At 45.1% G+C, this 21,314-nt stretch overlaps 1 protein-coding gene across 1 annotated transcript in view; it reads right to left on the bottom strand.

Moving 5' to 3' along the window:
• Nucleotides 1-21,314, bottom strand: part of LOC139408865 (reelin-like) — a 280,233-nt gene that overhangs the window by 84,165 nt on the left and 174,754 nt on the right. Inside the window, exons 9-22 of the mRNA XM_071153271.1 lie at nucleotides 16,943-17,048; nucleotides 16,070-16,310; nucleotides 15,635-15,786; nucleotides 13,966-14,117; nucleotides 13,566-13,681; nucleotides 13,131-13,339; nucleotides 12,790-12,918; nucleotides 12,527-12,636; nucleotides 12,304-12,370; nucleotides 11,743-11,847; nucleotides 11,348-11,476; nucleotides 7,729-7,890; nucleotides 6,855-7,091; nucleotides 6,196-6,388 (exon numbers count right to left, since the gene is read on the bottom strand). Coding sequence (XP_071009372.1) covers nucleotides 6,196-6,388; nucleotides 6,855-7,091; nucleotides 7,729-7,890; nucleotides 11,348-11,476; nucleotides 11,743-11,847; nucleotides 12,304-12,370; nucleotides 12,527-12,636; nucleotides 12,790-12,918; nucleotides 13,131-13,339; nucleotides 13,566-13,681; nucleotides 13,966-14,117; nucleotides 15,635-15,786; nucleotides 16,070-16,310; nucleotides 16,943-17,048 — 2,108 coding nt within the window. The remainder of the gene's footprint in view (nucleotides 1-6,195; nucleotides 6,389-6,854; nucleotides 7,092-7,728; nucleotides 7,891-11,347; nucleotides 11,477-11,742; nucleotides 11,848-12,303; nucleotides 12,371-12,526; nucleotides 12,637-12,789; nucleotides 12,919-13,130; nucleotides 13,340-13,565; nucleotides 13,682-13,965; nucleotides 14,118-15,634; nucleotides 15,787-16,069; nucleotides 16,311-16,942; nucleotides 17,049-21,314) is intronic.

Here is a 21,314-nt window from a genome sequence, read left to right as displayed (position 1 = left end):
GATGTCCATCTGGAAGGTTCTCCCATCTCCACAGAGGAACTCTGGAGCTCTGTCAGAGTGACTTCTCCCCCTATTGCTCAGTTTGGCTGGGCAGCCAGCTCTAGGAAGAGTCTTCCAAACTTCTTCCATTTCAAAATGATGGAGGCCACTGTGTTCTTGGCGACCTTCAATACTGCAGAAACGTTTTGGTACCCATCCCCAGATCTCTGCCTCGACACAATCCTGTCTCGGAGCTCTACGGACAATTCCTTCGACCTCATGGCTTCGTTTTTGCTCTGACATGCACTGTCAACTGTGGGACTTTATATAGACAGGTGTATGCCTTTCCAAATCATGTCCAATCAATTGAGTTTACCACTGGTGGACTCCAATCAAGTTGTGTTTATCTCAGGATGATCAATGGAAACAGGATTCACCTCAGTTCAATTTCAAGTCTCACTGTACATAGGCACTGTACATAAAAAGTGACTGGTTGTAGGATATACATAAATAGGTAAACAGGGCTGAAAGGGACTGGTAGTAGAATATACATAAATAGGTCAACAGGGCTGAAAGGGACTGGTAGTAGAATATACATAAATAGGTAAACAGGGCTGAAAGGGACTGGTAGTAGGATATACATAAATAGGTAAACAGGGCTGAAAAGTGACTGGTAGAAGGATATACATAAATAGGTAAACAGGGCTGAAAGGGACTGGTAGTAGAATATACATGAATAGGTAAACATGGCTGAAAGGGACTGGTAGTAAAATATACATAAATAGGTAAACAGGGATGAAAAGTGTAATACTTATGGTAATACACTAATGGTAGTATTTACAGTACCAGTCAAAAGTTTGGACACACCTAAACATTCAAGAATTTCTCTTTATTTTGACTATTTTCTACAATATAGAATAATAGTGAATACATCAAAACCATAAAGTAACACATATGGAATCATGTAGTAACCAAAAAAGTGTTATTCATAAAGAAATGGCGGTTGAAACTAAAAATCTTAAATTTGGACTAATCAGACAAAAGGACAGATTTCCACCAGTCTAATGTCCATTGCTCGTGTTTTTTGGCCCAAGCAAGTCACTTCTTCTTATTGATGTCCTTTAAAGGGAAAGGGGGATACCTAGTCAGTTGTGGTTTCTTTGCAGAAAATCATTTTAGCAGCAGCATAGGTTGGGTCTGTGTGGGTAGAGACTTGTGGATTGGCACAGTGACATTGGGGATATTTTGTGGGAGAGGGAGAGCAGTAGTTGTTAGCCATTTAAAAGTCTTATGGCAAGGGGATAGAAGTTGTTTAGAAGTCTGTTTGTCTGAGCCTTGATGCACTGATAGCTCCTGCTGGACAGAAGCATGAAGAAAAGTTCATGTCTCAGGTGTCTGGAGTATTGGACCTTTTCACAGCCTTTCTCAGACACCACCTGGCATGTACATCCTGGATGGCTGGGAGCTCACTGGGCCATCCACACCACCCTGTGTCAGACTTTCTGGTCATGGGTGGTGCAGTTGCCATAACAGACTGTACAAACAGTCTGGACAACCAGTCTGGATGCTCTCAACAGTGCAGCTGTAAAATCGTTTCAACCTCCTGAGGGAGAAGAGGTGTTGCTGTATTTTCTTCATGACAGTTCTATTGTGAGAGGACCATGTTAAGTCCTCAGAGATTCGGACACAAAGGAACTTGATGCTCTGGACCCTCTCCACCTCGATGTGGATGGGGGTGTAGATCTGTTGGGGCGGAATACAAATTGGAGTGGGACTAGGGTGTCTGGGAGGATGGAGGTGATGTGTGCCAGACCAGCCTTTCAAAGCACTTCATGATTTCCGATGTTAGTGCTACAAGGCGGTAGTCATTGTGGCAGGTAGCGTTCAAGTTCTTGGGGACAGGAATGATGGTGGTCAGCTTGAGACGTGGGGAAGACAGACTGTGACAAAGTGAGGTTGAAAATGACCGTGAAGATGCCTGCCAGCTGGTCTGCGTGTGCACTGAGATGTACCCTGGAATACGGTCGGTCCCCCTGGCTTTGTAAGTGTTGAGCATATTAAGAACCTTATTCACGTCAGCCTTGGAGGGCGAGATCCAGTCCTCTGAGATGGTGGGGGCGCTTGTGCATGGCTCGGTATTGTTATTGTCAAAGCGTGCATTAAATGCATTGAGTTCATCTGGTAGAGAGGCATCGTTGGATAGATCATGGCTAGGTCTACCTTTGTAATCCGTAAACGAGTGTAGCCCTGCCACATTCGTCGAGCTTGTAATAGGTGTAATAGGATTCCACCTTATTCCTATATTGTCATTTTGCCTGTTAGATGGCTCTGCGGAGTTACCATACCACGGACATACCAACCCTAGGATAGGTCAGGGGAGACTTGGATGACTCTCTCCCCCTTTTCACGCTTGAAACAATAGGCAGAGTCAGATAGTTTGGTGGAACATTTTGAACACTAACCTCAAATGGAGGGAATAAAAGAATGAGGAACATTTCACACCTCAGTTCCAGTGAATGTCTTGGCTGTCACATGTAAATGTCGAGATGACTTCTGGACGAAGCACCAAAGGACTTACTCTTGCAAATTGTTATTTTTCAATTGAAGCCGAGCTAAGGATTCCAGATCACCAGCTCGCATCTAACTGATCCTGTCATGATCTCAGTCAACGATAGTGAACGCTATCATTCCTCGCCAAACCTCTTCGTTGGCCTCTACATGGCATCAGCGCATCTATCAATCCTCGCCAAACCTCTTTGTTGGCCTCTACCCGGCATTAGCGCATCTATCAATCCTCACCAAACCTTTTCGTTGGCCGCTACACGGCATCAGCGCATCTATCAATCCTCACCAAACCTCTTTGTTGGCCTCTACCCGGCATCAGCGCTTCTATCATTCCTCGCGCATCTCTGAGTCTCCAACCTCCCAGGACTCCAATCTCCGAGCTTGTGTGAAGCCAACTCACCACTGTCATCTGACCAAAGAACACCATAACTATACAGGAAATCACCCTTTCTCTCCTCAGCATTGCATTGATGTGTAATGTGTAGTTCTTTAGGTATAACACTTGTGTAGTCTTAACATTCTGTATACTCTGACCCGCCTGACCTTCCTTCACTAAACAGCTAAAATCTTAAACCCCAAATCTATTTTGCATGAAGAAACAACGTGTCATTCATCACAAACTTCGTGAACATCTAGGTTTTCTCAGAAAGACTGCATTTAATCAGTGGACACCACTCGTGTTTATTACAACACACCTGTCAAAATGGTTTTCTTTACTAATGAATTATTATTATTATTGTTGCTAAAGGTACTGCATAGGTGTAAACATACATTTTTTAGCAAGCGATAGCACTTGTATAGCCTAAGAAAGTAGCAGAAATGTGCAGAAAGTAGTTTTGAATGCGTTTTATTGAAGGGAAACAATAAGTCTTGAACTTTTTGGGCAACATAGTGATATAAACTTATATGTATATATTGAGGAATTCAACTACAAAATACTAGTCTTCTTCCATTTTTTGAACCATTGCCCCCATCCACAAGGTGCATAAACAACAACTATAAATCAGAATGAAATAAGATCATTGATACAAAGAAACCGTTAAGAACATAAATCAATCATCTCTAATAAGCACACGTAGGACAGTTTGCAAGTGTGTGTGCATGGACAGATGCAGATGTATTTCTCACATGTGCAGCACACAGTATTTGTTTTACAGCCCTTCTTTGGGGGGCAGAATTGGCATCTCCTCCTCTTGCCTGCCTCAGATGCAGCCTCAGGTGGATCAGGACAAGATTCAGCCCCCTGAACAGCTTTCACAATTGATGCAGAGGCTGCTGTTCGGGGGAGGCATTCCCTTCTTTGAATGTGTGGGGTTATAAGTGCCTTTCCCAGCTGCTCCAGGAACACCCTCCTCTTGTTCTGCTTATCAGGCATTCAGGTAGGGTTGATCTTGTTCCATATCACGAAGGCATGTAAAGAGGACATATCAATGATGTTATGGAAGATGACCAGGGGCTAGCGGACAGTCATCCGCTGGTCTTGACTCATGGTTTTCAAATCGTAGCATTCTTGAGAAAGTGTGAAAGACTTTCAGTGGCATCGTGGCATGGAAAATCGCCCTTCCAGTCTCTGCATCACATAGAACACATGTAGCCTCAGCTCGGGAACTATACACACCCGCTAAGATTAGCAGCCCTATGTAGGCTCGCAGGACAGTCTCCTCCATTATTTTCCAGTTATCTCCATATTTATGGAAACCCTCCAAATTTGTCATCTCCAGGATGATTTTTTCGATAGCTGGTGTGATGAACATGTAGAATGTTGAGACGATGTCCTGGGCATGGGCAACTGCATGTCTCATGTGCCCTGGGGTCATCCTTATGACATGTTGTGCTGCCATCCTGCCATGGTTGTCATATGGTGACAAGCACCATGTTATTTTGCTGTTCTTTGACAAAAATGTCTCTCTTTCAGCTTGGGGGATTTCTTCTTCATCTGAAGATGATGCATTATGCATAGTGCTCTAAGTTATATTCTTCCCCATCTTCTTCTTCAGATACTTCCTCCTTTTCTAAATCATTGTTCTCTTGTTCCTCCTGGACATCTGAAAAAAATCTGGTCGACGACCTATTGGTCACTGAAACGTGCACCATTGGCGTCAGCAAAGAGAGAACTGCCCCTGTCTTCATTCCCCAGTTGTAAACAATTTCAATAAATTTTTATTTTGTCAGATTCTTTATTTTTTTTGTCAGAATTTGTATTTATTTTGTCTGTGAACTTGAGTCATGTGTGGGTCGCGGAGGGATGAGTAGCACACAATCTCAATTTCTCTTGTGTGTGTGTCTTCGTGGTTTTTGTGGTGTGTAAATTATTTTATAACTGCCGGGTCAAAAATTACCCTAAGACAATCTTTGTACCCTGGTGGTGCACAGGGGGCACAGGGGGTTTCCTCTGCTGTTAAACGTAGTGGCGGGTAATTTTTTACCCTTAAGACAACACAAGGGTGAAATTAAGTAACTGCTAAACTTTAACATTAGAACTGAACCACTTCTTGTCCCTTTTAAGTTGATTCCTCCAGTCACAATTCGTGACCACACCCTTTCGCAGTATGCTCAATCCAAATTGAGAATATACTCCTCCAGCAATTTCCTGGTAAACAACCTATTGACTTCATAATTTTCTCCTGTTAGTCATATGCCATTATCATCATTCATCCTGTAACCATTGATACCTTTTACTCTTTATTATTCTACTTTTGCATTTTACCTGTTGTTGTGTGTTTCTCTGATACAAAAGAAGCGCTACAAAACGGCACAAATTCACAAATCTGATATTGTGCTCATCAGATATACCTTCAGATAAATCAATGATTACAATTTTGTCCAATAATGGACTGGTGCCCTGATTCATAAAAAAAAATATGAATAATCCTTAGAGATAAATTCATACATACATAAATTGGCCAATATTCCATTTCAATAATATGAGCATCAATACAGAAAGGTAAAACGAGGACTGTTCTAAATTCTATAACACGGGTGTAAAATCTTTGCTGTTCCTAATTTAAAAAATAAATAACCACATTCTAATCTACAGATTAACTAGACTCACACCCCTGAGCAAGTGTGCCAAATTCCATGACTGTCAAACAGATAAAGTGATACACAGTGTACAAAACATTATGAACACCTGCTCTTTCCATGACATAGACTGACCAGGAGAATCCAGGTGAAAGGTATGATCCTCATTGATGTTAAATCCACTTCAATCATTGTTGATGATGGGGAAGAGACAGGTTAAAGACACATTTTCGACCTTGAGACAATTGAGACATGGATTGTGCATGTGTGCCATTCAGAGAGTGAATGGGCAAGACAAAAAAGATTCAAATGACTTGTGACCAGGCGTACCTGTTTGTGTCAAGAACTGCAACGCTGCTGGGGTTTTCACACTCAACCGTTTCTCGTGTGCATTAAAAATGGTTCACAACCCAAAGGACAGACAGCCAACTTAACACAATTGTGGGAAGCATTGGAGTCAACATGGGCCAGCATCCCTGTGAAACGCTTTTGACACCTTGTGGAGTCCATATGCCGCTACGAATTGAGGCTGTTCTTAGGGCAAAGGAGGGGTGTTCTTCATTTTTTGGGCACTCAATGCATATGTGCCTTTTATTGTTGATCATTCATTATATTTCACTACTTCTTCACCTCTTTGACCAGGTGCCAGGTCAGGCCATGATTGGTGGAGAACTCCAGGCGGACCTGTGTGTCGATGTGGGGGGAGGGGTCTCTGCCGCAGCCCATGACCAATGAGAACTGCAGTGTGTAGGAGGCTCCAATCTGCATGGACTGGGTCTCCACATAACGGATACTGGAGCCTGGGCTGGGCTCTCCTGAGAAACTACAGTACAATAAACGGTTAGCTAACACACATTAACAACACATAGAACTACTTATCCACATAGTGTCTACTGGAACAGGGGCCTGAAAAAAGTTCATATCTTGGCTCAATCTCAATCAAACCTCAATCTGAAGCAGAGGTGAATGGTTTTTACCAATACCTGTAAAGCTGTTGGTAATGTTTTTAGCAGTATTTGAGTAGATTACACAGGTACATACAATATTTGTGATGACACTATACCCCGGGATAGTAGGTTGTGTTTTGTTCCGATAGCGTAAAAGCCCCCCCAAAAAAGATAATAGCAACGATTCAGCACCACTGAGATGGACTGCGACATAACTACAAGTATGTAGTTCAGCACCACATGACAGTGTACAGAAACCTTCTAAGGTGCAACCTCTCTCCGCCTGAAGATAATGGGAAGTACTGTAGGCCGGAAAATGAGAAACGCTTGTCTTTAGTATACCTGAGTGTCCAGTCGTGCTGGCAGTAGGGCTGGACGTGCCCCAGGTAGAAGCCCAGACTCTGAGTGACATCAAGTACATTACTGAAGTCCAGACTTATGGTGTTGAACAGCACAGAGGTCATAGTGATCTCATCCACTGCCCAAACGTCATGCCCACGCCCAGAGTGGTACGGCTGCCACCAACGAAACTGCACCCCAAACCTACGGGCACCGGGGGGTAACTCCACTGATACAATCCTGTAGAGGTGAGAAGGAAGGAGGCATGGAGGGGAGAGAATGAAGGGAGGAGGGGAAGGTAAGTGGAGAGTGAGGATGGAGGGACGGAGAGAGGATCAGGAAGGGATGGAGAAATGAGATAAGGGCAGGTGGAGAGAGAAGATGGAGGGAAGGAGAGGGTGTGGGATGGAGTGTTATCAATGTTCTCAAAATAATCCAAACAGTCCAGATGGAGTGAGTCACATTAGCAAGGCTCTGACTGACTAGGTCTGGATGGTGCTCTTCTATAACCCACACAGCTATGGACTCAATTACCTCTTCTCAGCAGACACACACACACAATGTGCATTCACACCTCTATCCCGACACTTTGCCCCCAGCCTTCTGCCCCCTGATGAAGAGCTCTCTAGGTTGCCCAGGCCCAGCTCTGCGCGTGTGTGTGTGTGTGTGTGTGTGTGTGTAGCCGTTTGTCATTACAACACACAGTAGGCAGTACTAAATGGGTCCCTGTGGGTTACATCTTTCCTCTCAGCACCAGGCATCCATTAGCACAAGAAATATGTGTGTTAACAGCATTAGACGCCTTAGGACTGTGTCACAAATGCGCGCACAGAGAAACACACACACCTCCAGCCCCCCACCCCCTCTAGTACAGTACCTGGGTTCGTGGAAGCCCTTATATGCATAGTGTTGCAGCAGGATCCAGGTAATGCCATTGTCTGAGGAGAAGTGCAGCAACACACCTTCTCCTGGTTGGTCAGGGGCAGGACAGGAGCTCAGGATGCTACGACTTCCCAGACGCAAAGTGAACTGGAGGTACCTGGGGGAGAGAAGGGGGATGGAGAAGGAGAGAGGGGGTCGAGGGGTAGAGAGAGGAGTGGTGAGAGAGGAAGTTAGACAAATAGACACAGATGGAGGAAGGAAGGGAGGGAGAGGAGGAGGGGTGGCAGGATGAGATGATGGATGAGATGATTAAACGAATGAGGACACAAATAGATAGAAGAGAAGGATGAGAGAAAGAGTGTGGGGAGAGAGAGAGAAAGTCAGAGAGAGAGGGTGAGAGAGAGAGCGAGAGAGAGGGAGGGAGAGTCAGACACATTTAGACATGTTTTCACCTTCCTCTCACAATGTGTCTCTGAGAGTTGACATATAAGCAACTAGGGAAGAGAGAGATGGTAGCACCCAGAATGCTGCACTATTCATCAACACACACACACACACACACACACACACACACACACACACACACACACACACACACACACACACACACACACACACACACACACACACACACACACACACACACACACACACACACACACACACACACACACACACACACACACACACACACACACACACAGCCTCCAGCTCCCTCTGTCCTTGGCTCTGGCTCAGTGTGGCTCTAATCACCAGCCCAGTTTCCTCTGGCTCACTCAGTCTGAGAGGAAAGTGGTATTAAATATGGCCGTCAAGTGGCACACAGGGAGCCACAGAAGGCATAATCAATCAAACACAGATGCCATCTCTCTATCCTTCTCTCCTACTCTATTCCTCACTCTCTTTCATTCTTCCTTTCCCCTCAAATCTCCTCTCATCTACAGTCCCCATCCATCTCACACCACAGGGATGGGGGGGAAGGAGAGAAAGAGGGAATAGGTGACAGAGGAGAGGAGAGAGGTGACTTGTTGGAACTTCTTCAATAGTACAGTTTTTTTCGATTGCTAAACGACAGTGGGCACAACTGGAGTCACATGTGCAAAACTCTAACTACAGTCTGCACTACCAACAGTCACCTGAGCTAAACAGTTCACATCACCTGCAAAACTCATTCCAAGCAACACAACTCTTAACACATGGCTCAAAACACGCTCAGTGCAGCCAAACACTATGCACAACCCTCACTGAAATAACACACACTGTCACTCAGAACACACAGAGTAAAAACACTAGCATCAAACACCAATACAGAAAATACAAACTTTTCATCTTTACAGTTTGAACAATTTCAGTGACTTCATACAAAGTAATATTTTCTTCAAAGAAAAGAGTGACATTCTTTCACATGATTTATAAATTTTTTTAGAACATAACAATTCTTTAAGGTAAATGAAAATTAGCAGTTTGATTCAATAGTCTGTAGTAATTTACGGAATTACAGTAATGAGAAAAAAAAGGTAGAAACTAAAAGTACATACTGTAATTCGAACAAATAATTGAGGGGCTAATCCTGCCTCTCTCTAGCATCAGGCCACAGGTTTTCTTCAACATCACATCTAATGTTTTCTCTTGCCATGCACCTGGGGAAGAACCTTCTGGAGTGCCTTATCCATCCCTGGCAGTCCTCTGGACTCGTGTCCTCACATCCGGCACGCATGGCTTCCAAAAGAGACATTTGGTCATGTGGGTGGTGAACAAAAACTTTCCACCTCCAGGCAGAGAAAAACTCCTCTATTGGGTTGAGGAAGGGTGAATATGCAGGCAGGTACAAAACCATAAATCTGTGATGTGCTGCAAACCAATCTGTGACAGCTGCAGAGTGGTGAAAAGCAACGTTATCGCAAACTATGACAAAAACTTGGGGGTTTCTTACTGGCTCCCCCTGTTCTGCTGGCACTAGCTGAGCATAGAGCTGTTATAGGAAAGCTATAAGCCTTTCTGTGTTGTATGGGCCAATGAGTGGTGTGTTGAGAAGCAAACCATCATTGGCCATTGCAGCACACATGGTGATATTTCCCCCTCTTTGGCCTGGAACCTCCACAGTGGCCCTTTGACCTATAACATTCCTTCCTCTGCACCGTGTTTTGGCAAGGTTAAATCCAGCTTCATCGATAAATACAAATGAATGTGGTCTTTCCAGTGCTTCCACCTCCATTACTCTCTGAAAAACAGTAAGTGCACAGTTTTACTGTAGAAATGCTAGTGTTTTTTTTACTGTAAATATTTTGTATAGCTGTGTACGTAACCTCAGACGTCTTACCTGGACATATTGGTATCTTTGCTCTTTTACCCGTTCACTGTTTCTCTCGAACGGTACAGTGTATAACTGTTTCATTGTAACTTGGTGTTTCTTTAGGACTCGAGCAATAGTTGTTGTGCTGACAGAATTAACATTTTCAAATATATCATTATCAGCCAGCACTCTATCTTGAATCTCCCGCAGTTTTATTGCATTGTTGACAACAACCATGTCAACAATAGCATTTTCCTGCGCATCTGAAAATATTTTTCCTCTTCCCCCTGTTGGGGGCAGCCTTTGGGTCCTGTTGTAAAAATATATTTTACAGTCAAACTTACTGTAATATATATCTGTGTAAATATTCTATAATTGCAATACAAAATAGAGTCCTGTAATGTTTTCATTTACTGTAAGGATGTAACTCTCACCTGTTTGGAAAATTTGCATTACAGATGCCCCTGTGGATCTTTGCAGATTGGGTTGCACCCTCAACCCTGCCTCTCTCAATGAGAGACCATGGTTCACGACATGGTCTATAAGTGTAGCCCTTATTTCATCTGAAATAACAGCTCTTTGTCTTCTTTGTCTTCCTCCACGCATCCGCCCTCTCCCTGCCACCCTTCTCCCTCCACGAACCCATCTTCCTTGTTCCATTTCCAAAATGAGTCTTTCTGAGCTCTACCTATATATACTGTAATATGTATGTGTGTTCACTAACAAGTCTAAAACAAGACACCTGCTTAGCCTTTCAGCTGAAATTGCAATCAGCAGTGTCTGAAAGGCACAAGGCTGAAATCTATTCCGTTTTGAATGTGTGGTTCACAGTTTTGACAGCAGTGTGTTAGCATTTGAACAAAGTGCTGTAAATCCACAGTGTTGTGCAGGTTGTGGTTAAAGTCATGGGATAAGTGTGTAGAGTTTTGAAAACTGTGTTCAAGCAATGAAAAACGAACTAGAGTTTGGTCCACATGAACTGCTGCTGTGCAGACTGTAGTTAGAGTTGTGCACATGTGACTCCAGTTGTGTCCACTGTCGTTTAGCAATCGAAAAAAACTGTAATCAGAGTTTAGAATGCCTGCTGAGGATATGAGATGAACCCTGATATGATCCCAGTATAATGTATTCTGTGAAACTGACCATTAGCAAAGGTGTGTAAATGTGAATATTCATATGTACCTCCAAGTCTCATTCATAGACATTGACTGAAATTGCAAGACATTATCATTATTTTTCTCTCTCCCCTTTCTTTCCCGTACAGTAATACATGAGTATGTGCAAGCACCTGTGAGTGTGTGTCCCTAGCCCAGTACTGTACCTGGCCTGAGAGCTGTCGAGCGGTGCGGTCACCAGGTGTCGTCTGCTGTCCCTGTTGAAGACCAAAGCCTTGCCACTGGCCAGAACCCCACAGCCGAAACTCACCTCCGCTCCCCTCAGGGAGGAGAAACTGTGGAAGGAGGAGATAAAGACCTTCACAACCTGTTTAATAGGGCTGTTCTTATCAGTTCACACTCCAGAGAAGCTAGTAATGCAACATAAAATGTAAACAAAATAGAATGTTCAGACAATTATAATAGTTTTTTGGCAGGAACAATAGCACATTTTCCTAATAGCAATGTAACACAGTGCTTAACGTTCAACATGTGTGTGTGTGTGTCTGTCAGTCCGTCCGTCTGACTGTCTATCATTGAGCACGTTCTCCTTTTAGTTTACCTGTGGTAGGAGGAGAGTCTGGGGGAGGAGAAACCCTCAGACAGGAAGGCAGAGAATGTCTGGGATGCCAGCTCACATGCTGGACCACTAAACCCTGGGTCACACCTACAGGAGTAGAGGGGCGGGGAGGGAAGGGTATGGGAGGAGAGCAAGAGGAGGGTATGAAGGAAGAGTGGGAGGAGAGATGGAGGGAAGGACATAAATGTATGGAGGTTAGAAAATATGGGGACAGAAGAAGAAAATATTAGGAAAGGGTGGGAGGGAGAGGAAAATTGGGATGAGAGAGGGAGACAAGTCAGGCAGAATAAGAGACAGAAAGAGAGAAAAAAAGAGACAAAGAAGGAGAAGGGCAAAGTAGAAAAGCAGAGAGAGAGAGAGAGAGAGAGAGATGGGAATGGAACCAGATACAGAAAATAATACATAGATTAATACATGCAAATAAAAATAAAATAATTTGATCACGATCTTAGCGCAAAGACATGATGAATTAGCAATAAAAGAGAATGAGAATAATTCATTCAAGATACACAGTATTGTTCATTCATTAAGTTCTGTTCTTACTTGCATCCGGTGCGGGAGCATTGTCCTCTGCCAGAGCAGAAACGAAGGCAGGATGGACCAATGTACACTGGATATACACACAAATAAGAGAGAGATAAGAAGTTATATATATATATAGTTATATAAAGTTAATCTTTAAGGGATTTGAACCATTCAATTTAGCATCGCCAGACCCATGCTCTTATGAGGCACATAGGACCACTAGTGTGTGTAAGGTTCTCACCATTGTCTATGGCCCACATGTTGCCAGCACCCATGCCACTCTGTCTCCAGCGAAACTGTGTGGTCTCAGTCAAGGCAGCGTTGGGAAGTGGGATGGAGATCCTAGTCCAGCTGTAGATTGGTAGAAACATAGTTTTAAATACAACACTAGTAGCAATTAAATGTATCTCTATGAACACACACTAATCTCTGTGTGTGTGTGTGTGTGTGTGTGTGTGTGTGTGTGTGTGTGTTTGTGTGTGTGTGTGTGTGTGTGGTGCCTACCCGCTGTAGTTGTCTGAGGAGTAGATGGTGCTGTGTGGTAGGTGGGGGCCAGCACACAAATCTGGAAGACACTCTGTGTGGAGCAGCGACCAGGAACGACCGTGATTAGTGGAAAACTCCAGATTCACACTAACAAAGAGATAGAAAAATCTTATCTACACTTCAAAATTATGCAAATATAAATTTAAAAACAAGACAAAAAAGTTAGAAACTTTGCACCCATGGAAATGGACACCTCAATATTGTATCATATCATATTGTAGCGAGGTTCGATCTCTTGACGGAACGGCTAAGGTACTGGGTTGGACCCAGGTTTGAGTCCTGGTCGTATCATATCCTACCTGTTGGCAGGCTGGTAGGACCCACAGCCCAGGTTGATGGAGAATTGTGCTACATGGGTATGTGTGCCAGGAAGGACAGGCAGCAGCTGCATGAAGTCTACTGCCCAGACGTGACGGTTGGCACCGCCATGTGCCCGCTGCTCCAGGCAGAACTGGGTGATGGGGGTCTGGAGGTCTGTGGACAAGGCTACTGACACTACTGACGGAGTCTGGTGGAGAGGGGGAGGGTGAGGAAAGGAGGGGTGAGTTGAGCGAGAGAGGGAGGGGAGAGGAGATGAAGCACAGTTGAGGAATTAAAAATGGTTCGAGCTGGGTGGAGCAACATATTTTACATTTAGCTAGCTAAACATGAAAAATACAGTTTGAATTTGCTCAGTTCATAGAGCAGCCTAGTGTAGGAGATGGAGCAGGTCTATGTTATGTGTGTAGTCTCACCCTATAAGAGGAGTATGGCAGGGTATCCAACAGCACAAGGTCTCGTCTCCCCTCTGACCTACCAAACAAGATGACATCATTCTCATGGGACTCTCCTGGGTCACACTCTCCACCACCTGCAGGGAAACACACAGACAAGCATGCTTTCTTTGTCAGGAAAATATTTGGCTGCAAGCATAAAAATACTGTCAGCTTAGCTAACAGAGAATAGGCCTCTTTCTCAATGTTTTTAATATTTGTCCACTCCTTGTCCCTCCCCTTCATCTGCACTGATTGGAAAAGACTTAACAGATGAAAACAATAAAGTGGAAGCTCAACAGGTCAGTACAAAGAAGGCAAGGAGAGGCCAGGTATTTACATCATTGAGAAAGAGTCTGTGTCAGTGGTAGGTGGTTCTTACCCATGGTGAAGTAGAACCGAAGGTTTCCGAAGGAGGTGGTATCCAGGTAGGGAGTACACATCTTCCTCTCTCCATCCCTCTCAAACACCAGGGCCATGCCTGAATCTATCTCCCCACAATGGGTCCCATACACAGCCCCCTCGATGTCCCAGCTACACACAGAGACAGAGAAGGGTTAAACACCAGGGCCATGCCTGATTCTATCTCCCTACCCTGGGTCCCATTCACTTCCCCCTCGATATCCCAGCTACACACAGAGAGAGAGAAGGGTTAAACACCAGGGTCATGCCTGACTTAATCTCCCTACCCTGGGTCCCATTCACTGCCCCCTCGAAATCCCAGCTACACAGAGAGAGAGAGAAGGGTTACATTGGAATAGCAATCCTGTCTCAGCAGTTTCTGTCTCTCCTTCACAGTACTGATGACATTTCCCTGTGTGTGTGACAGATGGAGTATGGACAGGGAGGTGACACCTGTTCCAATCCTCAGCAGGATCTGCTTGAGCCACGCATGACGCATGAGAGATGACACACGTACGACAAAAGACAGGTTTCAACTGACATAGACAAGTCCTCTGAACTCAAATACATGATATTCTCGACACAATGATGGGAATGAGATAAGCCTGGTGAGTGACAGATATTCAGTTTCCAAGACCCAGGTAAAGGCCAGAATAAAAGCACTTCCATGATGATGATGATGATGAAAGAACGCTTTGATATGTGAAAGGATATAGCAAGGGAGAGATGAGCTGTGTTCGAATACTCATACTAACCGCACTATTTGTTATGTAAATTGAGTATATAGTATGCTTATTGGTCATAGTATGGATATAGTTAGTATGCCACACATTCTCAGTGCTTTTAGGGCCGTAATGCAATTCCTCAGAAAACGGCGTGGCTTTTTTCAGATTTGAAGAAAATGAAAGAAGATATGCAGCCGAAATCCGACGAGAGTGGATACAAATTCATTTCTTTAACTAATAATGACAAATGTTGAGAACATTTTGAAAAATGTAATAAAGTAAAACTTTTTCAAAGAAGTTACATGTTGTGTTGGCTGACAATTTGTTAGCCACGCTATCCTTATGAACCGCATAGCATTAGAACAGTATGTACCTTTATGTTAGCTAGTTACAATGACGGTAAGCAAGTAAAATGGTCAGTGAGCAGTTCTCTCATTTGTTTCTGGAAGTAGCTAGCCAACGTTAGCTTGGTTGCTTGACTGCCATTGAACGCCCGGATCAACCCTACTCCTCGGCCAGAGCGTCCAGTGTGCGCTCTGAACACTCCAAGAGCGAAACGCTCTGAATTTATGATTGGACAATCTTTCAAAGCTCTGGATTTACGAACGCCCAGCACGTAATCTGGCACTCCCTATTAAATTTACGAACACACCCAAAATCATATATATTTTTTAACTAGGAATATGTTGAACTAACAAGCTAGCAAAAGGTTGCCTAGCAACAGTATCAACTTCTAGACAGGCCAAGCTCTAGTACGCTCAACTAAAACGATACTGTTCGTTTCAAGTATACTAATATGAACTAATATTATTTACTGTAGTATGCAGTATATACTCATTAAGTATACAGTATGTTAGTATTGGTATTCGCACACAGCTATGGAGACAGATAGATGGAGATGATGATGACATCATTATGTCTCACTTGGTGGGCAGACTCTCAAAGTCCTCCTCCCAGTAACTCCGACCCTCCTCTCGGTGGAGGTCAATGTCTCTGGTGGAGGCGAAGGTGTGGCCCACCCCCTCCTCGTTGTTGCCATGGAAATACAGGGTGTTGCCCTCTGACTGACAGGCACGCTGGGAAAGAAGGAAGTGAAATGACACTGTCAAATATCATCAATACAGATGACAGTATGGCAATAACGTATTACTTTTCTGTAGGTCTTGTACATGGTGAAGTGTTACACTGACCACGACCTGACCGGTAAAACCTCCTGGTCCTAGTAAGTAAGCAACAGTATTTTGGTGAGGGCAACTTGATTACCTTGATTACCTTACCTCGTCTAAAAAGATGGTTCGCAAACTGCCATTAAACAGTTGAAGAAGAAGAGGAAGAAAAAGAGGAAGAAAAACATGGTACCTTAACGGTAGCCCCAGGGAAGAAAAGCCAGTTGGCCGTGTCTGGGGGGTCCAGATTATCCTCCAGTAGAGGAGGTATGTAAGCAGCGTTGACCAGGAGTACGTTGTCCAGGCCCCAGCACGACTCGTAGCCTTCGGGTCCCTGGGGGGCCTCCTGGGACCAGCGTACACGCACCCCATCTCCCCTGGAGTGCACTGGCAGGGGCAGGAGGTGGACTACTGTACTGCTGTTAGTTGGAGCTCTGTGGAGAGGATATATGATATATATAAGCTCTGAATCCGTGTGTTTCTTGTGTGTGTGTATTGTGTGTGTGTGTGTGTGTGTGTAGAGTGGTGTAAGGGAAGGTGTGCATGTGTGGGGGAGAGAGAGTATGTGTGAGTGTATCTGTGTTTGTGTGTGTGTGCATGGGCGCGCGGGGGGGGGGGGGGGGGGGGGGGGGGGGCCGTGTTTACAATAAAGCAGAACATGCAATTAACATGCTGCTGGGAAAAAAATGACGAAACATTATCATCAAAAATAAAAGAGGGAGAGGGAGAGGAAGCGAGAGATAGAGAGACAGAGGGCGAGAGAGCGAGAGAGAGAGTTAAAGAGGGGGAGAGAGTGTTTCTAAACAACTAGAGAAGAAAATATTACAGGAAGAGGAAAGTAATGACAAATTGAGAGGGGGAGGTGTGAAAGAGCGAAAAAAGAGAAGAAGACATGGTGTTTATGACAGATGGATGTCTGTGTGAGGAGGGAAGGAAGCAGGAAGAGGAGAGAGAGGGAGAGGGAGAAAGGAAGGGAGAAAGAGAGGAAGGGAGGGGATGTCTGTGTGAATAGGGAAGGATTGAGGGAGAGAGAGATGATGAAAGAGATAGAGAGAGAGAGAGAGACCTGATCTTCTCCAGGGTGATCCAGTCATTGGAGCCGTTGTTCTTGTTCAGACTGAATGCCACGATGATGCTGGAGTCGGAGTAACTGAATCTACATGTGCCTGAACCTAGAAAGAGAAACACACACACACACACACACACACACACACACACACACACACACACACACACACACACACACACACACACACACACACACACACAGAGGGAAAAGAGTTACATAGTGATACTTCATGAGTGGACAGCTCTGTGTATTAACGCCATGCTAAGGTTGTGTCCCAAATGTCCTTCCTTCCTTCCTTCCTTCCTTCCTTCCTTCCTTCCTTCCTTCCTTCCTTCCTTCCTTCCTTCCTTCCTTCCTTCCTTCCTTCCTTCCTTCCTTCCTTCCTTCCTTCCTTCCTTCCTCTATCCCCTCACTCCCTCCTCCCCATCTCTTTCCCCACCCTTCCTCTATCTCCTCACTTCTTCCTACCCTCCCTTCCTCTTTCCTTCCCTCCCCAGCCATGTAGAAATTATACTTTAAATAGTGTTAAATAGAAATGATTTGCTTAGCAGTTGGTGCCCAGGGAGGCGGACAGGCTGATGGAGAGAGGAAAGAAGAGAAGCGGAGAGGAGGGGAGAGGAGAGGGGAGAGGAGGGAGTGGTACTGCTGATGCATGCTATAAAGGAGCTTCAGCCCTACTTTACTAAGGGAGCATGGACAAGGGAGGGATGAAGGGATAGAGGTGCTAGAGTGCACCCCTCCCAGGGCATTGGGGAGGGAGGAAAGAGGGGCTAAGATGTCACAGGTCAGAGGTCACTAATGGTCCCAATATCTTCCCCCTCCCCCAACCTCCATAGGGCCTAACCTCGGACCTACACAGCACTGTATGTTTCTTTCATATTTATGAGTACATACAGGGCCATGCAGACTGACTGGCTGACCGGTAGAGAGAGAAAGAGAGAGAGAGAGAGAGAGATAGAGTGTAAGCAAATGAGAAAGGGCGAGAGAAAGAGAGAGAGAAAACGTAAGAGAGAGGGGGATCGCTGCAACCTGTTCTCCTGCTCTCCTGTGGGACTGTCACAGATGCGTGTAATGGACATGAAAAATATGAAGTGTCTAAAAACTCCATCTGCCTGACACGGGCTGTTGGGTGGCATTCCAGGTCTGAATTTACCATGATAGGAGAAAGAAAGAGAGAAAGGGGAGAAACAAGGAGAGAGAAAGAGAGAGAGAGAGAGAGAGAGAGAGAGAGAGAGAGAGAGAGAGAGAGAGAGAGAGAGAGAGAGGAAAGCAGAGAGGAAAAACAACAAAAGCATTCAGTGTGTTGGCTAAAGATATGCAAGACCTCTCTGAGTAGTGTAAGAGTTTTTCATAAACGTTCATTACATAGAGTGTTACCACAGGAGAATGTCAGGCCATATGTCTGTGAGCTGAAGCAGAAGTGCAGCTGGGTCATGCAGCAAGACAATGATCAAAAACACACAATCAAGTCTACATGATAATGGCTAAAAATAAACAAATTAGTCCAGACCTATTCCCAATTGAGATGTTGTGGCAGGACTTGAAACGAGCAGTTCATGCTTGAAAATCCCCAAATGTCACTGAGTTACAGCAGGTCTGCATGAAAGAGTGGGCCAAAATTCCTCCACAGCGACGTAAGAGAGAGAGATCAACAACTACAGGAAGTGTTTGGTTGGAGTCATTGCAGCTAAAGGTGGCACAATCAGTTATTGAGTGTAAGGGGGCAATTCTTTTTTCACACAAGGGCATTTGGAGTTGTGTAACCCTGTCTATAAAATAAATGCAATAAGTATTTTGTATTTTATTGCAAAAACGGCAGCTACTCTACATGGAGTCCACATAAAACATGAAACATGACATAATATAGAACATTAATAGACAGGGACACAACTACATCTTTTTTTTCTTCAAAAGGCTCACGTAGCCTACATATCAATACAGACACACAAACTATCTAGGTCAAATAGGGGAGAGGTGTTGTGCCGTGAGGTGTTGCTTTATATTTTTTGAAACCAGGTTTGCTGTTCACTTGAGCAATATACAACATGCAATAAGGGCACTGTATAATACTGTACGTTTTTACTGTACGGATTAGGGGACTCTTTCCTTGCTGCACTCGACTACACGACTGGACAATAATGAAGATAAGGTAACGTAAAACTTGAGCCTCCATTTAATACCTGCAGTTGAGATAATGTGACACAGGAAGGAAACCTGGGATACGTGGAACTCACACTTCTCTATCTTGACATATAGTTGACTCTGCAGGAGTCATCCCAGGACTTGGCGAACGTGCAGTATGTTTTCCGGAAGGGTCTTGGGGAAGATCAAGATGTCGTCGAGGTAAACAAAGATTCAACAAATCCCTCAGGGTGTCATTGAACAATGCTTGAAAGACTGTCGGTGAGTTCGATAATCTGAAGGTCATGACTAAATACTCATAGTAGCCACTTGGGGTGTTAAAGGCAGTCTTCCACTCATCTCCCTCCCTGATTCTCACCAGATTGTAAGCGTTGCGGAGGTCCAGTTTGGTGAAGAATTGGGCCACTTGGAACAACTCCAGGGCTAGGGGGTAACGATTATTGATCGCAATCTGGTTCAGCCCTCTGTAATCGATGCAGGGACGCAGGCCTTCATCCTTCAGACACTGAAGACGTAGATGTCGATTAAGGCAGCCCCCTGCATCTCTCTGATTCAGATTCAGAGGCGCTGGGTAGAGGTTCTATGGCACAGTCGTAAGGATGATGAGGGGGAAGGGTGACGGCCTGCCTCTTACTGAAGGCCTGCTGGAGATTGAAGTATTCGGGAGGGAGAGCGAAAAAGTCTTAGTCTTCAAGGGATGCAGGAGGACACGGCAAGGCTCTTGGTGGGGGTCTTAGACATATAGTCTTTCAGGCCTTAGCCCAGTCTAGTAGGTGTCCCATGGACCAGGAAACTAGTGGGTTACGTAGCGCTAGCCAGGGGTACCCTAGGATAAGGGGCTACCCGGGAGTACTGATCAACAGAATACAAAGAGTCTCAGAGTGGTTCACCCCAACCTGCATTAGAACGGGCTTGGTCTGATATTCCACCTGACCGGAGCCAAATGGGCATCCATTGACGACTTGAATCTGCAGAGGAATGGGACATTTTACGCAGGGGAGTTGTAATTCTCTGATGAAGTCTTCATCAATAAATTTACCAGTGGCCCCGGAGTCCACAAAGGCTTGAATCTGGATATCACGGTTGTCCCAGTGGAGGGTTGCGGGTTGTAACAGACGGTGATTGGATAGCCGGGAGGTAACTGCACAGCTCGTCAGGGTTGCCCCCTGTCCTGGCGAGCCATGGTTTCTCGTCAGCTCTGGGCAGGTAGCACGGAGATGGCCGAGACCTCCGCAGTAGAAGCCGCAGCGTTCGAGCATGCACCAGTCACGCTCCTGTGGGCTCCTCAATGCTGGATTTGGGGGGACTGGGCTGATCAGGAAACCTAGATACTGGGGTGTTGTCAAAAAAGCGCTGTCTCACGCGTTCTCGGAGGAGGTTGTCGATCCTGATTGCCAGCGTTATCAGGGAGTCGAGGTCCTCTCCCAGTTCCCGAGAAGCTAATTCATCCTTGATGAAGTTAGACAACCCCTGGTGGAAAGCAGTGACCAGTGCCTCCGTATTCCAGCCACTCTCGGCGGCGAGGATGCGGAACTCAATGGTGAAGTCAGCCACTGGTCTGGCCCCTTGGCAGATGTTGAACAGTCAGCTGACCGCTTCTCGTCCGCCAACTGGGTGGTCGAAGACTCGTCGCAGCTTGGCAGTGAAGGCTAATATGTAGCTGCAGGGTGGTGGCTGCTGTTCCCACACCGCTGTTGTAGCTCAAACACCAGAGAGCATTGGATGAGTAACACATTGCATCCTCCCGGATTGCCGTCACACTGCTCGGGGCTGGAATCTTGGGTTCCCGGTCCAGGTTCCCTGCAGGAACTACGGTGACGCCTGTAACATTGGGTGATGAGACTTGGCTATTAGCTCCTCCTGGGCTGGAGTTGGACTGTGGTTGGAGGGAATCGGTAAGTGCCCGGAGGGTCTCTGATATTTGGGAGAGTTGTTCTTGCTGCCACCCAATTAGTGCTACTTGTTGGGTTTTAAGCATTCTGGATCTGGGTGATCTCTTCTGGGTCCATGTTGAGGCAGAAGCTTTCTGTGATATGGTGAGGTTGGACACAGGTGCAGAGAAGAGACCAGATGAGAAATCAGTGGTTAAGGATATACATTATACTTTACTGAGTAACACTAACAGAAGGATCACAGTAACACTGGGAAAACAACAAACACTAAGTGTCGAAAACTTACTCAGAAGACAAATACACACGGCACACAATTCAAGCTTCAGCAAAGGACA

The sequence above is a fragment of the Oncorhynchus clarkii genome, chromosome 1, assembly GCF_045791955.1.
Source record: "Oncorhynchus clarkii lewisi isolate Uvic-CL-2024 chromosome 1, UVic_Ocla_1.0, whole genome shotgun sequence".
In the NCBI taxonomy this organism is placed as follows: domain Eukaryota; kingdom Metazoa; phylum Chordata; class Actinopteri; order Salmoniformes; family Salmonidae; genus Oncorhynchus; species Oncorhynchus clarkii.
The sequence above is the reverse complement of the archived record's forward strand: the minus strand, read 5'-3'. Positions and strand labels throughout refer to the sequence as shown.